Raw genomic sequence first — 18,204 nt, forward strand, 5'->3', positions numbered from 1 at the left:
AGTACAGAGACTATTGATAGCAAATTACATTAATAACTGGGAGTCAGAGAAAGAGACAGATCTCCAGTTCTTTAGAAAATGCTTCTCTGTGGGGTCAAAAATTAATTTAGGAGACACAACTTGCTACTTATCCATTTGAATGTGTTTGGAGAATAAAGGTCATTAAGCTTCTGTCTTCAAACTGAATTCTTCTACTGCTGGCTTTTAAGAGAAAGTTTTCCTTTTAAGCTCTTCCTCTTTTCTTTTTTTTCTGTGCCAGATAAGCTGTGTTGTTCCTAAGGCTAGCCCATGGGCTACTTTTGCAATGCAGACATTGTGCAAGGCCTGGATAATTGCCATTTCACTGCGGGGAGGAGACTCATCAGTAATAAAAGATGGTGTATTTGCATTATTTTTACACAGAGGATGTTAGGGAACCAGCAAAAGAAGGAGCAGAACCACATTTCAAGAGACACAGGAAGAGCTACCATCTCAAAGAAAACATGAAGTTGTTTGGGTTTTTTTTTTTTCCCTATTTTGAGAGTTAATTTACTTAGGGTTTTGTTTCTTTTTTTTTCTTTTTTTCCCTAGAGTGGAAAGTTGAATAGCCTGGCAGGTTGGTTTCAGTCCCACCTTCCAGACACACAAAAAAGGGATGGGGTTAGATGAATCTGTACTTTGGCCATTACATTACAAAGGATCTTTTGCACGATTCTTTGTATCTCAGCTTCTGAATGTAGTCATTTAATGTAATCTCTAGTTTTACTGTTCTGCACTGCGAAGTAGAATAAATGGTGGTCCATGAGATGATCATAAAGTTTCCCCAAACAAATGTGCAATTGGAACACTTAGAAAGCAACAGTTAAATGAAATGTGAAGAAAATTAAGTAACATATAAGCTCTGACTTGCTAACATGAGTTTTATTTTGTTGTAAATGAAAACAATTGTGGTAACACTGCAGAAGATGGCAAATGAATTACTGTTTTCTTAAAAATAAATAAACAGTAACTTGAGAAACACTGTAGGGGACACTGGTGACAGTATTTGAATGTTTATGACACCTCTGAGCATAGGTGGGTATACAGTAGTAGTGCTGCTACTTAGAAAACTTCAGGGAAGGCAAAAAGGGAAAAAGTGATAACATAAAATATAAGTCAATACTAATATTTCATTTAATGTATATAACACAGAGACTATAATTTACAAACTAGGTCACCAGATGCAAAACTGTAGGACCCTCAAGTCTTTGGAAAATTAAACTGTTTCTTTACAGGTCCAACAGTGAAATTGGAGGCCCAACTGTCTCACTGCATCTTCCTACGTATGGGTAAAATCCTGACTTTTAACTATCTGGTATTCCAAGCTACCACCTCTTTAGTTCACTGGTGATATGGCAGAGAGAACTGATGTGGGTAATGTACCAGTGGAATAATTATAGAAATTAAAAGGGCCACTGGAAAATCTCATAGTCGGAGAGCATGGAACCTGTGATTTTATTTTAAACTTAGAGAACTGTTGGGAACAATTTCCTATTTTCCTGGCTTTTCTGTTTATTTAGTGGAACTTACTAGTAATACAGAATTTGATCAATCAGAGTGCAGAGTTTGAAATTATCTTTCTAGTTAGAATTTTCTGAATTATATCCATTGTGGAACTTAAGTTTGGGAGGAGTCCCAAAAGATCACCTAGTCTAGCCTGCACAACATCAAGACTAAATATATCAAGGCTAGTGCCAGCATGCTTATCAAACTTTGTTTTTAAAAAAATCCAGTGGAAGAGATTCCGCAGTCCTCCTAGACAGTCTGCTCCAGTGTTGAAAAATCCTTAGCTGGAATGCTGATCAGCAAAATCTTTTAAGCATTTCTTGCTGCAAATCAAGTTGACTCTTTCATGTCTTTCTACGGGAGCCATAGAGGATAGCTGATCGACATCTCTGTAATGAGCTTGTATGTGTCAGAAAGATGCATCTTGCTTGAAGCTTTTGTTTTCTTGACTAGGCATACCTAATTCTTTCCGCTTTTTCTCCAAGGGTTTGATTCATAAATTTCTTCTTATTATTTTCTTGCTTCTCTTCACCTATGTTTATGTTTCTAAGGTGTTAATCCAGGACCAGACACATTATGCCACTTGGGGCTTCAGTACCATGAGAATTTAAGAAACCAAACTAATTGTCCTGTATATGACACAGCTGTTAACGTGCTCCAGAATTAAACACATTTCTGGCAGTGGTACTGCACTATTGGTTTATATTGTTGGTTATCCCTACCACCCTAAGATCAGGTTTTGCTGTATTTCTGTCTAGTCTGGAATTCAACACAGTTTATTCATGTTTCATTCTTTTCCCAAGTATAAAATATTTTTCAGTACTGTTTTTTCCCTTGTTTGTTTCTGGACAACCTGTCCAATTCATCAGTAGGAATTGGGGTTTTTGATTTTGTCCTTCCTAGTGTTTGCACCCTTTTGCCATTGTTTTGAGGTTATCAGTTGTTATAGCACAGATTTTATAATCATAATAATATATCATCTAAGTTGGTAGTGAACACAGTATATAAAACAGAGCACAGGATATATCCCGAAATGTGTCTTTCTGACGTGCCTCTGCGTTTTGATGAGTCATGACTAATGACGACCATGGTTTTCTTCTATCAGATGCTTGCACACCTTCCCCTAGTTGTATTTAAAATGTCATTCTATGAAAGTGTCTTGTGAGATGGTGCCAAAAGCTGTACAAGATGTATCATGTCTGTTGCCTTCTGTTTACTCAGTGAGCTTTACATTACTGAAAAAGGGAACTTCACTTAGCACAAATGCATTTTGCCCATTTTTCATGTGTTTTTCATTCTATGAAATGAATTCATTCTGTCTCAAATATTTAAAACACAGTTATCCAAACCTTTCTGAACACAAAAATTCAGCTACCTGATCATTCTCTTCTAGGTAACTTGAAGTGTGGAGAAGCATCTTCACAAGGAACAGCTCATTCGAATGCTTTAAAAATACTTTGATATGTAAGACTACGACCGTTTTTTCTCCTTTCTTTCTTTAAACATCTTATTAAGATCTTTGTGGTTTTAGAATAGATAATATATATATTTTCCCTAATAATCCTACCTTGTTGTGGTTCCTTTCTTTCTTCTTTTACACCATGTCCTTGGTTGTCTTTTTCCTGACACAGGATTGCTATTTAAAATCACTCTGGAAATGATGCAAACTTTTAGTATTATTTCATGGCAGCTATTTTCTGCCATTGGGTTGGTTTATTTCTCTAATGTCTCTTTTTGGAGGGAGGAGAATTATGTCTCAAAATGTTTATTAGGATAATAATCTTCTGTTCCATTTATAATGATTGGTGGGGTTTTTTTTGCTTAGGCATGTTGTCATGTAATTTAGTTGTTAATTATATTTTAATTACTTCTTTCTCATCTGTTTTACAATACTTATGTTATATGTCACTTACTAGTGATCTATAAATTATTACAGGTTACTTCATAATGTTCCTCCCTCATAGATATGGGTAAAAGCAAGTACCTACCTCGTGCATGGGTTGAAGTGCATTCTGATAGTCTTTCTGGAAGATACTTGGTCAGAGAGTGGCAAGACCTAAACGTATGCTTGAATTTTACCAGCATTATTTAGCAACCCTTCTACCTTTACCATAAATATATATTTTACACTGCATAAATCTACAATTATTCCTCAAAGAATGAGGGCTATATTCAATCATAGTATTGTATCAACAGATAGGTAATTGAGAGGTTTATAATATAAATTTTCATCTGTTCAACTGAAACCTATTTAGGAGATTATCGTGAAAGACAATACTATGTGCTTCTGTAACATTCACCAGGGGATTTCAAAATTATTAATAAGAGAGAGATATAATTTCGGGAAGTTGAGCTTAGAGAGGAAAGTGATTTTCCAAAATACAGCGCAAGATGCAGAGGACTGATAAACACACTTTAACAAACACAAATGGGTAAAAACATTTGTTCCCTGGGGAGAGAAGACCTGAAGAGCTAACGAGTGAATTTATTTGCATTTAGGACAATATTTTTCAAGAGGCTTTTGTTTTAAACACAGGAAAATACTAATCTCCACAGTTAGAAAACTGTTCCATGACCTAAGTATATAATTATTAGGAAGTTCTGGGCCCTGTGTCTGTGCTTTATCACGTTCAGTACTTCGACATCTAAACTTCTTGCAAGCTTCTGTGAGCCTGAAGTCAGAAGGGTTCCCCTGATTTATATTACCTGATGATCTAGCCTTGGTAGAGAATATAAACTTAAATGCCCTGTATTTTAGGGAGATGCAGTAAGGGTTTTGCATGCTACAGAGTCAGCCAGAGCCCAGTCAGTGGGAGGTTATTGTTTTCTCTCTCTTAACTTTAATCCATGGTTCTGTTCAATCATCTTAAACTCTTGTATCTTGGAGTTCATTCCTTTACAATAATTGCATATACTTTCCTAGTCTCATTTTGTCACTGCTTCCAAGTCAGTGTTAGAAGAGAGAGGTTTTTTAATCTCTCCGTCTTAGTCAGTCCCTCTTGACTACCTATATTTGTTATTACTCTTCTGCAACTTTGCACATTTCGCCTATCAAATACATAGAATTCAATGCCTTTGTCTACATGCTATTGCACCCTTGCTGTATAAAGTGGATCTATTCCTATCTTGATGCAGTGATTCTGCAAATAAAGCAAAAAGTCCGCATTTTTAAAATTGTGCTGGCTATGTAATGTAAATTTATACATGGTTTGCTGCTTACTGTTTCTTACAGTGTTCCTGCTCTTGGGAGTTCTCCTCCTCAGTGAAGCTGTGTTGGATTATTTTTTCTTTACATTGAGCACAATTTGTCAAGGCTCAGTGCCTGTTTTAATTTTACATTGACATTTTTAATAATACCCCTTGTCTTCACCATTTTACACTTAATTAATAGGAGTGGCAGAATTCTCTCAATCACATGCTGTACTGTTTACTTACCCTTGTGATTGTTTAAAGGATGGGTTTAATTGCAGCTTGCCCTGGATTCGCCTTTGTGAAGGGTTTAAATAAGACCATTCCTATCCATTGGCTCTTTGGTGTCAATTTGACAAAATTCCCATCTTCCCCTGTGGTCCATGGTTTGGACTATCTGAATCAGCTTTCTGTTCAAGTTAATACTTTGAAATCAACTGAGATTAATTATTTAACAACAGTTTCTTGCATTGTCAACCCTATGTATTAAAATGCCAAATCATGCCACAGAGGATCATAAAACTGGCTGTAAGGATGATGTACAGTGAATGCCTGTCTGCTTTTTAATGTAGTAAAAGCAGAAGGCACATAAGCCAATTGTCCAAGTGTTAATTTCTACTCCTACAGGAAACGACCCTAGCTCTTTTTTTTAGGGCATCCGAAATTCGTACGTAGTCAGTTGTCTTCGGACGCGGCGGCTATAAGGAAAACACCAAAGAGCAGAATGGTTGTCATGGACGGAGGGAAAAATCATACGTTTCTCTTCGGTAGCAACATGTATGCCGGACAAAGGGCTCGTGAATGTTTCCCTTTCGAAGGGCGTTTGGCAAACGAGGATGGGACAGGGACAAGGGCTCTGCGATTTGTCTTGGGTACAGATAGCTGGCACAAGCCGGGAAGCGGTGGCAACGCGCGGGGACCGGAGGATACCGGGCAGCTCTGCGGCGGGCAGCCGAGAGCCCCGAGCGATGCTCCTGGGCGGCGCTGCGGAAATTGGGACAGGGAGAGCCGGCACCGACAGTCTCGAGCAGCAGGGCCGCGTTAGAAAGGGCTTCCCCGCCGTCGGCAAGGGTGGAGCGGGTCCGGGGGCGCTGGGAGAGCCGAAGGGTCTCGCCGCAGTTGCCGGCGGCAGCTCTAGGGAGTGGCGAAGGGAGGTGTGTGCCTCGCTGCGGAGCCACAGCCCCGGGACCGCCTTTGCCGCGCCGAAAGTTTGCGAAGTGCCTCGGCGCTGGGGGGAGCGGGGCGGGGGCTGCCCCGGCGGGGCTCCTCCTCCGGGGCCGGGCCTCGGCCGGGCGGAGCGGGGAACGAGCCCCTGGCCCCGGTGTTGCGGCAGCTGCGAAGGAGTGAGGAGTGGTCGTGCCGGGTGCTCCGCGCAGGAGGAGCTCGCGACGTCGCTGCGGGCGGCCCAGGCGCGGGGCCGGGGCGCTGCCACCATGAGGCGGCGCGGCGGGGGTTGTCTCCTGCCCGCGCCTCCGCAGCTCCTGCTGGTGCTGCTGGGAGCGCTGCTACGCTCCAGAGGTAAGCGGCTGCCGCGGCACCCTCTGCCCCGCGGCAGCGCGGGGGGCCCAGCTGCCGTCCCGGGCTCGTCGGCGGGGATCCCTCTCCCGGGTAGTGATTCCCGCCCGGCCGCGCCGCTCACCTGCCCGCGCCGCCGGGCGGGGAGCCCTGCCCTGCCCTGCCCCGCCGCTGCGCTTTGTCCGCGCCCCGTCCTGCGCCCGGACGCGGCGCTCTCGCCTTGCCCGTGCCCCGGCGCGGCGGGCCGGAGCCGGCGGGGTCTCCCGGCAGGCCAGAGCGCGGGTCCCGGAGCGGCGCTGCCCTGGCCGGCGGACTCTCTCCCCAGCGAGAGTCCGCAGAGCCCACGCGGCCGCTGCCCCCCGCGGAAGTTTGGCGGCGGGCGCGGGCTTTGTTCCCGCGGTGCGAGCGGCGGGCCGGGCCGGGGCGGGCGCGCAGGTTGCCTCGGAGGCTGCCGTGCCCGGCGTGTCGGGACAGCCGCCGCTCCGGAGTAGGAATGCAGCCGCGCACCCGCCGCGACGGGCCCCTTAAAGGTACAGTCCGGCTCTGCGGTGGCGCCCCGGGCTACCTGTCTCCCCTCGGCGGGGACTGGGAGTCCTCCCGCAGCGCCCTGGCAGAGCGGGGCTGGGGCAGGAGCAGTACCAAAAGTAGTGGCGAGGGGAGGGCTTCGCTGCGCTCTTAGCAAGCCGGGAGGTAGTTCCATCAAGTCTCGCCCATGGAAACTTTATCTTTGTGGTTGCTCCATTAACTGAAAAGCATCTGCTGTTTCTTCGTGTTGTACGGTGGAGCTCTATTTTACAAGTGCGCCCAGTGGAGAAGAAAACATCTAAACGGTTCGTGGAATTGTTTATAAAAAGTTAGAAGGCTTTTGGGGGAGGGGTATGGAGAAGAGATACGTACCTCATTTCTCTTCCTTCACTCCTTTGGCAGCTGCTGTATAATTTCACCCATCCGTTTTCTCCTGTGCTACTCTGAAATTACAGGAAGCATTTGCAGTAGTGCTGCTGACCTCCATCATTCTACAAGTATTGCCCCTGGGGCACGATCAGAGAGAGTTTGGGTTTCAAGTAATATTACTTCTCTTCTAACAAGAAACCTAATTGCAGGCAGCTTTGAAGAATGTGCTCAGCCAGCTTGGAAAGACTGACTAGAGAGGGCCATAGTTCTGTGTATCAGAAAGTCTGCTTTTTAGAAGCCAGAAGTACTCTTAAGTTCCCAAATGCCACACAGATACTCAGCTGCCATCTAGGAGTGAGAAGGATCTAAACCATAGATCTTAGTTTAGGTGCAGATCTGGATGTGCTTTATTTTGGCTGTTACCCAGGTGCTCCTAGTTAATGTGTCTGGGTTGTTAACAGCCATGTGGGAGATGTCTGATTGTAAAATGCAGGTTTGCTAGTAGGTGGTTGTGCCTTGATGTCTCTAGGATACTTTTTTATGGCAGTCTCTCTCTCTCTTTCAAGTAGTTTTCCCATCAGTGCACTTTCATGTATCCTCTTGTTATATAAGTGGGAGTTTATGATTGGACGTGCCAACTACTTCCAGAAGTAAATATCCTCTTTCCTCCATGGAAAGATGTGGAGGAAAGATAAGGACACGATTCCTAAGCAATCTTTTTCCTGTTTAAAGCAAGGAAAAACATGAGGAGGTGTCAGGATGGAGGTGGCAGACAAAATGCCAAAATTTGCGATGAGTCAGTCAGTGTTCCTTCCCTTACTTAGAAATTTTTCAACATTGTCCTTTAGAAGTACCTCCAGGGATAGTGTACAGCTTAACTGTCATAAAGCATTGACAGCCACAGAACTCACGATGCCAAACAGGTAAATCGTTAGAAATCCTGTACTCTGCCTCAGTACAGGAGCGAAAGTGTACAAGTCTGCAAGATTGACCTTTGACTCTCATGTAGTGGATAGTGGCCCATCTATAACGCTGCTGATGCTTTTGAGAAAGCACGCAGGATCACCCTTGAGGAGAAAAGACAACGCAGAAAGAATCGTGCCTTGCAGAATATACCATCTAAGGAGTCTTTCTGCTGTGCCTTTTGCAACCGGACATGCCTTTCTCGTATTGGCCTTTTTAGCCACCAACGCTCTTGCAACAAACGTGGGTAGAACCCTTCCCAAATCTTCGTTCGCGAAACCTAGCCATGATGATGAGTGGATAGTGGCAGTTAAAACTGGAGAAGTCTGTGCCAAAAAAAAACCCCAAAACCATCGAAAGAGGTCTGCAAGTATCCTTGGAAGAGCTCTTGGAAGAGTGTGTTACAGGCGAAAATGGATATACATAGAGAATTTAACACTAATGGCATGCACTGCTGGTGGATGGTGTGCAGGAGGACCTCATGCTAAGATGGTCTGTGTTAGTATAACTACAGAATGTCACAGAACCTGTCTGGGTAATGTGTTTGCTGTTCTGGCTCCTGGAGCTCTGCCAGCAAAATAAATTGTTAATATCAGAACTTCACTTCCCAAACATCTTGACTACATTTTACAGTCACAAGCCTGAAAGCAATACCTTTGTAGAAGTGTAGTTTGCAGTGGGAATCACAATCTCAATTACGTGTGCTTGGCATTGCTGTTGGTTCTTCCACTCTCAACCAAGTGCAAAACACCCATTTTCTTATTGTCAGCTTGGAGCTGATAATGTTCTACTTCCTGGGTGTGCTGAGAGTGCCAGGGTTTACTGATGGTCAGGTTGGATGATACTCACAGATCTCATGATCATCCTGAATTATCTTGATTGTTTCTTTTTTTCAAAGTGCTGATGGCACTGAGTAACATCCTTACACTTCTAAAATGAAGAGTAAGGTACTGCAGAATGCTGACATACAGTGGGGTTTTTTTGTTCTGTTTTATTTTGGTGGGGTTTTGTTTTTGTTGGTTTTTTTACTAGATCTCGGTAGAAAAGCATACAGCACAAATATTCCAGTATGAAGTTAATAGTGTATATAAGCAATTTTCTTTTATATTCTCTTTCCAAAAGCTTTCAGTTGTGTGTTTTAACACTGTTTTGTGCAATAGAGAATCCCTTCTTGTATCATGGGAGTGTGGGTGTATGCAGAAAGAAAATTAATAGGTTCTTAGTTACATGAAGTGCTTGCATTTCCAATGTGTCTTGTGGACCTTGAAGAGGCATATTCTGTTCCTGTGGGCCACAAAATGAGATTTCAGAAAACTTGGAGCTGTTGCCCAACATTGTGTTCATTGAAGTTACAGAAGAAAAAGTGATTGGATATAAACATTATCCAGTCATCTGTAGTTCAAACCAGAAGGCAGTACTTGCTGTATGTGAACTAGAAAAAGAAGTTAAAGTGATTTGTATTTTGTTTTTACTCCTAAAAACCTGTAGTTCTCCAGACTGGTGAAATTAACATTAAAAAATAGTTATAACATTAATTCTATGAGAATGATCTGTAGTCTGATAATGCTCTTGAATCTTCCTGCGCTCTTGTGAAATAGGCAAATATTATCCTTGTTTTGTAAATGTGGGAAGTGAAGTAGAAATTGTCTTGCCCAAGGCCAACTCCATTTGCTGTAGAATGCAACTTACCGTTGAACACAATAGAATATATGCTTCATAACACTTAAAAAAGCTGATAAAGAGATATTATCTTAAAAACCAGTCAAGGTTTTAAAAATAGGTTTGTAAAGGAAGCACATCTTACACCTTCATTGTATTCCTCTGCTGTCTGTGACTTGTGGCTATTTCTCTTTTTAATAATAATTCTGCTTCTCTTGCTGATGATCAAAAGATTCATAAAACCACAAAGTTTTACTGACCCTCTCTTGGAAAGGTTGAATTGGTAAGTAATGTGTTGTTAAAAGAAATGTACTAGAAAAGTGGATATGTAATTTCTCTAGTCCTCTGTTATTTCCAGCTTAGGTTATCTTGGAGGGGTTTACATAATAAGATGATATATATATGCACACTTAAACTGACCGTCTTTAAGATGATTGGCTTTATCTGATAAAACATCCAGAACTGGAGCTCTGGCGTCCAACAAACCCCCTCCATTAATTGGCATACTGTATTTAGTGGCTGTCTGTGTTTCACACAAGTGCCAGAAAACACTAATTGTAGTTTTCCTTTATGAATCTATTGTCCTTGATGGTTAGGCTCTTGCTTTTGTGTCTCTAGTGCCAGTGGTTCTTTGCTATGGCTGTTTTGTTAGGTATTACTCTTTTATGGGATTTTTTTGTCTCTACTGGGTGAAGACTGGGCACTGTAATTCTTCTTGAATATCTTCTTTCTTATATCTATATTCCCTCTAGATTTTAGTTTCCCTGTACTAAAGGTAGCAACTATATGGATTCAGGGGTTTGTGATTCTGTAGGCTTGTGGTTTATTCATGCTATATACCTGATCACTCTGGGATTGTTACCTGTGAGCATTTGACTGTCCTCATGTTGTGGGTGAATTTGTGTTCAGGTTTTTCAGCTTTCCTGGCATGTTTTTTTTGCCTCTGTTATGCAGAACTGTCTGTTAAATGCTGAAGCATTCCAGCCTGTATATTTAATCTGAGGGAGTCAGTGTTTCTGTGAGGAGCAGATCTCCTTGGCTGCTGTGAGCCTAGATGAAAGGAGACTCGCTATGTAAGGGCAGGAAAATAAGTTTTCATAAAGACTGTATTAACATTAAATGGAGCTGATATTTGTCGACTTTTGCATTGCTAAATTGTGGATGACTGAAACTCCTCACATCAGGGAACCGTGTTTGTTATTTAAAATAGAAGAAAAATAAAAAAGGGGATTGAACAGCCATGAGCCTGATTCTGATGGTATGAGATACATGCGTATAGCAAAATGCTTCATATTAGTACACCTGTGGGTTGTGAAAAGTAGTAACAGAAGCTTTGTCTGTCATGATGTTCTTAGGTGATTAGGTTCTTCTGGTATTAGCCACCAGTCAGCAAGTCACACACCATTAAGATTATCAGACAGTAATGTACATGCGTATTCAATGCTGGTACTGCCAACTGCGGTTTTGTCAAAAAGTGTATGACCAAAGACAGTGCATTCTTGTTTCTCAAGCTGTTGTATGTTGATTGCAACTTTCTGGTGTCGCAGTACTCAGAAGTAAAAAGCACCAGATTTTTCCCCTGGAAGGGGTACTAAAGGATTCGTTTCCCTGTACTACAGTGATGAGGTTGTGTAAAGAACTGTTGTCCAGCAAAGCTTCCAGTAGAGAACATACTTGCCTGAAAACAGACCCTATATTCTGTAGTGTCAAGGTGAAGTTTTACTCTTCTGGCTACCAGCATAGTGACTTCCTCAGCATGCCCTAGCAGGGCATAGTCTTCTGTGTCTCTTTGTTACTGCCTGACAGCCCCTCCCAGCTGCTGCAGCTTTCTATTTCTATTGCATAGCAGCAGTTCTTTAATCAGAAATCTTGTTAGTATTCAAGGATAATTGATCCGACTCTCTGGTAGGGGGTGGGGACCCAGCCTTGCATCCTTCTCCTATTGCCACCCCCAGTTTGACCCCTGTTGTCTCTTTGTTTTCTCCTGTTAAGTTTGTGCCAGTGATGTGTGTGTGTGCTGTTTTTCCAAGCAGCCCGAAGTTGGCTGTAACCAAGAGCAGCAGTTAAATAGAGCCCGATTTCCCTGCTTCCTGGCGTTTAGTTGTTCAGCTCCATTTTCTGGTCTTCTGTGTTTTTGATTTGCAGTGAAGGAACTTACTTGGTGCCCCCGGGCATCTCTTAAACCCGTTAGAACAAACTCCATTATTTCACTGTACTTAGAAATCCTCCTCCTTTAGTCCCAGCATCCATCAAAATAATGTATCCTCTGTAGGCCCTCTGAAAAATGTTTAATAGGATCTTTTCAAACTCAAGGAGAGTTCCAGTTGGGAAGGGGGAGGGGAGAAGGCTAATGGAAGATCTGACTGTGACTTGCAGTAAGCCTGAACTTGGCCTGTGTCAGCTTTCCCTTCACCTCCATGCTGAGGGAAAGCTGAACAGAGCGGATCCAACACTAGGATCAAAGCTGGAAACAAAAGGCTTTGGGAGAAAAATTTCCCGTCTAGCCAAGAGGCAGCCACACAAAAGTGATGCATAATTTATCACTCAAGGTTTATTTCTGCTGTGCTCCTTCTGGAGAGAGAAGGAAAAAAGAAGTGACTCTCCTGCTGTTTTGAAGTGGATAAGTGATGGCTTTGTAGACTTGAGGCAGGAAGGGGCTAGAGATACCATGGAAAAACTTTTTTAGTTCATTCTGTACTCAGTTCCTCTCTTCTCAGACATGGTCAGACATTATTTCTGTTGAGGGGAACCCTATTCTTGCATTTAGAAGTTTCAAAGAGTGAGGACTTTCAACTTCTCTGGTCATTTCCAAGTCACAGTATATGGAATGGTGCTGCTCTTGGCAAAATGAAGTTCTTTGACTTTCTGAGATGTTTTTCTTACCTTAAGGATTGGTTTAAGTGCTGTGGCTCTTTGTTACATGGAGGAAGAGGCTACATTTGCCCCAAAAGGTTTATATTCTAAATTGGACATCTGACATCTGATAAGTATCAGGGATGTGATAATTCTACTGGAATAAATAAGGTCAATATTAAAATGGCATAGCTTTCTAATCAAATTTCCTTTATCTTTGATTTAATGGGAAAAGCTTCTAAAGTTTTTCATTCCAATCACTTCTTAGAACAAAGATAGAGAGGGGTTTTGGGTAGGAGTGTGCATCAAAGACTACTGAAAGCTGGTAACTGTTAAATAAGGATGAGGAAGCAGATGCAATAGTGTAAACCATGAGAAGAAGGTATACAGGAGTACAGGTATTAACAGAAGCAAAGATAGGCATTTTGGAAATGAGAGCCAAGGACTTGAGCTGGCAAAGGAACAAAAGAGTCGTGTAAGGAAATCCAAGGGGAGTAATTATATAGGATCTGATGGCAGAAAGAGTTGTTAATTAGGTAGCATAAAATATGGAAATTTTGAAAGTGAAGATGAGAACTGAGCAGAATTTCCCTGCTGAGGCAGGGAAACACTTAACTTGTTAGGGACCCGCAGTAGAGTCCCTTACCTAATGGGATGATTTTATGAAATATCAGGAACTTGGCAATGAGGGCAGAGGTGGAAAAGGGAGACTGATGTTAGCATAACATTGAGATGGTGAGCCCATGAGATAGAGGTGGTGATGAAGCTATATGCAGTTGTGGAATATGGGACCTGTCAGCCTTAGGAGCACTTACAGCCAGAAGGATTTCTGAGTGGGATGTCCAGGAGGATATTTTGGAGGACAATACAATCTGAAAAAGTGTATGAAATGGGAGGCCAGAATTGAAGAGAGGAGCTGGGAGGTTGGAGATGATTGCCTGGATAAAAGCATAAAATGAGATTAGGAGATTACTTTGGGTTTGGTAAGGAGTTTAGATACAGAAGCATTGTCTGGTAGCAAAAAATGGCACCTTTCCTGGAAAAGGAGCCTACTTCTCTTCCTTGTCTCCATTAAGAATCACTGTGTGAAACAGTGAGTCGCTAGTGTGAACTGTTAAAACACAGACACGTGATATTCTCGTCCTCCTCCTCTGAAGGGCTCATAAGAAGCATTGTGTGACTATGAAGGTTTAGAGGGAAATACACACTCTGCTCCTTTGGCCTGAATCTCCAGCTCCGTCAGTTCATTTGACTTGGTGACAGCTGGTAGTGTCTGGGACAGGTTCTTGCTTAAGGTGCAGCCATTCACTGTATCAGAACTGTCTCATGGGATCTAGGATTAGAATAAATAAAAGACACACCTTCATTTTTTTTTTGTGCTCCCACCCAATTTTAGTTCTGAATTTCCATAACTGCTGAATAGTCAAATCCTTTCTTTGCAACTGTGAGGGCAGGGGGAAAAAAAAAAAGAGAAGTCTTAGGGTTGTAATTTCCTGGTTCTTTTCCGAGCTTCTGAGGATGAAGCAGGAGGTGGGCTAATTCTCTGATTTAAAATTGCATTTGTTAAGAGGAAGCCAGCTTTACTGACATCCTTTCTTTGTTATTCAGACTTTGCCACTTCTTCAAGCTTGACAAATTGAAGAAGTGAGGTTTTTGAGGCCTCAGAGATTGTGTTCTTCTCACTGTGATTTTTGAAGCCTGCTACTCCTGAAAAGCCTGAATTGAGTTTCTTATGGCTGAAGGATGTACCACTAATTTGTGCTGCCTTTATAAAAGGCCCTTGATCAGCATAATAACTATTAGCATGAGGAAAAACGTAATGAGTCTACCTGTGAGAGAAAACTGGAGTGTTTGTGGCATGGGAAAGAGGAGAAAGATTGGAGGCTGCCATTCTGGAGACTTTAATATCTAAGAAGCAGGAGAGAATAGTCATTGGTAACTAGGACTGCTAGTGGGCTATCTATATTTTTGTCATGGATCTCAAGTAGAAGTATTCAGTGACTGAAGCTTAGAAAGCATGATGTAGGAGTAGGTGGGAGACTAGGTTGAGTCTCCTGACAAGAGCAGTAGTCATTGCCCTGCAAACAGACCTAAATTTAATACAAGGAAAGAGCAGGTTGAGCTGAGAGCTGTATCCATGCAGAGTCAAAGTGGTGAAGGGATTTTTCTCGAGCATTGACTTGGAAACAGGGAAGGACTGATTTGTCTGGTTAGTGTGGTTACGGCCCTTTGCTATCTTAGGGAAGACTGCCTCTGGATCTGACTTCTTCCCTGATCCAGTGAATGGCAGCTGCAAGAGGGTATTGACTCATGAACAGCTGATTCCTTCATGGTTATCTCCACCACAACCTCATATGTTCCAGTTTGAACTGTCACTGCTCATGAATCAATACTGTCTATAGGCCTTTGTTAGCTGCATTTTTGAGTGCAAGGAAGAATTCAGACCTGCAGTCAGCATTACCTTAAGCAACAGAAGACCTTTAGGCTTTTTGGGCATTAATTGTTTGTTTGGGGTTTTTTGTTGTTTGTTTTTGTTGGTTTTTTTTCCAGACATAAGATTCTTTTATCTCTGAAGCAGGTGGATCACCTGCCTGGGCCTCAACTCTACTAGAAGGGCAGCTTTGTCATCTTCGTATCTTTGGCAGTTATGTTGAGTAATTTCTATGCTACCAGTACTCACATAGGAACAATGCTGGTGATCCCTGACTTCTGCAACCTTCCACTACAAACTTCCTTGGCTTGAAGCAGCTTATTCACTAAGAGGAGAAGCCTGTTGTTTCTCTGAGGTTTCTCTTGTTTCTGACCTGCTTTCTGTGAACTGGAAGATGAGGAGTTGGAATCTTCTGTTGCTCTTAGTGCAAAGTCCAGACTAGAACAAAATAAGCCAATTACTTAGGTTAAGTTTTCCAGTCAGTTTTGGTACTTCCTTTCTTGCCTTGTTATGGTTAGTTCTTCACCCATAAGTCTTCAGAAGTCTGGGAACAGACTTTTAAGATGGAAAGGAATGTCTAAAAAAAAAAAGGGGTTAATTCCTGTGATATCTGTAGTAACTTTTTCTTGGTTGGTTCTGCTGGAGAAGCAAACTTGATAATGGTATGTATGCTGGAGGAATAAGAGGAACTCAGATCATTATTTTTTGAGAAGTGACCTATGAGCAATTTTTGTGCTGCAGGTGCTTTAGAACAGACTGGCAAGGAAGAGGGGTGGCAGACACTTGTGTACTTAAATGCTTGGCAAACCCCCCTCTTTAGCTTAATCAGGTACATGAGGTGAAATCTAACACAATTACAATATAGAATTTATGGTAGATACAGGGCAAATTAAACCTATATACAGTCCATCAGTTGTAAGATAAAAATAAACAGTACTCAGACAGAAGCCTTCGAGCAAGGAAGGGAGGGAGATGACATCTTTGGTATGTACATCTTGACTTACCCACTCAGGCGAAACAACTTCTGAGCTCAGGCTTCCGATTAAGTGACTGGGACAGCTGCCAAAACACCTACATTTGCTAGCTAATATACAGCAGTGCATTGGTCCTGCAGGTTAATCTGAGAAAAGCATGGAGTGTTATCTGGGTTTTTTTGGAGCTTTTTCTTGAACAATATAATAACATGCTTTGCATGGTGTATGTCAAGATCTTAGATGTGGTGGCAGTGCTAAAACTGCCTAATGAGGTGTTGTGAGGAAAGAGGTCCATCAGAGTTATACCACAGAAGACCAGGTATGCCTAGGGAGCCAGCTTTTTTGACCTTGCGGGCTGCATACCAAAGTCTTTAAGGTATGTGCTTTATGGCTCTGTGCCCTTTTGAGACAAGCAGAAGGGGAATGGCTCATAGGAGGGAAATGACAGTAACTCCATAAGGAGTACATGATCTGTTGCAGGATGGGACTGAGCTAAGGTGGGAAGGCAGCACGGTCCCTCTACAGCCCCACACTAATCAGCCTCAGGCACCCTTGCATTCTTGAGTCTCTGTGTGGCTGTGCTGGCTATGTAGTGACCCTAGCAAAGGAAGACAATATTTTAATTACTCAAACCATCAGAACTGAATACAAGATTTTCCTCCTATACTAATCAGGAACAAATTAAATATTTGATTCCCATTAGAATGAACTCCAGAGCTCTGTATGTAACTAAAGGGAAGTTAACTTTTTTATTTTCAGATGTGCAAAGACATGATATTACGAAACCCATGAAATCTATGTCACAATTGCTACAGAGTAGGGTGGAAGGATTTCTGTTGCTGATCTTAGCAGCACCAAAACCAAGTCTTTTTATGCAATCTCGGCCAAAGCAGCAAAAGTTGTCTCCACCTAAAAGTACTAGAGAACCATAGGCTGAAACCAAATGAAAACACTGTCTATTCCTATGAAAATATTGTTTCTGGGGTTTGATGCTCCTTTTGAGGCTAATGAAGCAAATAACTTAATCCAAAATTCACCTGAGAAACTATTCAGAATCTAAACCAGAATGCTAGTTTCTGTAACAAAAAAAAAGAACTCTGAACTTGCTAGCCAGTTGGGCTGCCACAAGTTATTGCGCAAAGTTATTATGCTGGCAGATAGTACCAATGAAATGTGCAAAATCAAGTCAGACTCTTACCAAATACTGAACTGGCCTGTGCAACTTGGCTTACAAGTTGGATACAGGGAGAATACCATGAATCAAACAATAAATACCTGGGAATGAGAAGTAAAAAGAGAGACTGGGAAGAAAATCTTTTAATCCTATGAGTAAAATATAAAATATAATAGAGCAAGGAAACACCTTACTAGAAATAAAATGTTATTCCTTGGAACATTTTCATTTCTATCTTTGGACTCCATGCCATACATCCCTCTGTTTAAAATCTCTGTGCAGACAGGCACTTCATATGTTGAATCTGCTTCTGGGAGAAACTCAAGCGTGCTGTCTTTTACATGTGGGTAACACTTGCAGAGCTTGTTTTGCCAATAAAAGTGTCTTTGAATCGACCGTGGTGGGATGTGGTGCGAGTTCTGATGTAACATGAGGCTCTTTGTAAGTGCAGAGTTTGATGAGAACTCGTCTCTAAAATCTCTAGTAATTTTGTTTTCTTGTTGCTCTTGTGAATTGGCTCCTTTCTTTCTGTGGTCCCTTGTTGTATAGATGATGTTTGAAAATGAAATGCCTTCCATCTGGTTAAGAAATTTGATTTATCCTTGGACGCCTGAATTGCTGTCTTTGCTAGTAGGAAATAAACAATGTTCCAACTGTCCCTAATTATCACCCACTTACCTTCCTGCAGATCCATGTCTCTTGCATGAACACTAGAAGAGATGACTTATGGATCAGTTTTCCTATCCTCTGTTCCTTCACCTCTCTTTTTAGTCCTCTTCTCCTGTTTAAACTTTGTAAATTATACACACTGCTTAGAATGATTAAACAATGGGCTGGACAGTAGAGATGTGGCTTGCCTGGGACACAGTCAGTTGTTTCAGGTGGCATTAGGAATGCAACTTCCAAGGATTTACAAGGGCATATTACTGAGAAGGGTTTAGAAATTTTTGTTCCTGCTGCCTTTTCCTTTCAGAGATTTCAGTAAACTTGATATCTCTGAGAGAAATTTTTTTGGTGGGGATGCTAGG

General features: G+C 42.1%; 1 protein-coding gene across 4 annotated transcripts in view; it reads left to right on the forward strand.

The window, feature by feature from the left end:
• LRP4 (LDL receptor related protein 4) overlaps positions 1–18,204 on the forward strand; it is a 96,255-nt gene that overhangs the window by 7,494 nt on the left and 70,557 nt on the right. For 3 of the 4 annotated variants that reach the window (XM_027705470.1, XM_027705479.1, XM_027705494.1), the window contains exon 1: positions 6,112–6,231. In XM_027705470.1, the coding sequence (XP_027561271.1) occupies positions 6,147–6,231 (85 nt within the window). In that variant the 5' untranslated portion in view covers positions 6,112–6,146. Of the gene's footprint in view, positions 1–402; positions 488–6,111; positions 6,232–18,204 lie in introns of those variants that run through there. The other variant, XM_027705486.1, reaches the window with a different exon arrangement.

Source organism: Neopelma chrysocephalum, unplaced genomic scaffold (genome assembly GCF_003984885.1).
Source record: "Neopelma chrysocephalum unplaced genomic scaffold, ASM398488v2 Primary Assembly neopelma1_24, whole genome shotgun sequence".
Classification (NCBI taxonomy): Eukaryota; Metazoa; Chordata; class Aves; order Passeriformes; family Pipridae; genus Neopelma; species Neopelma chrysocephalum.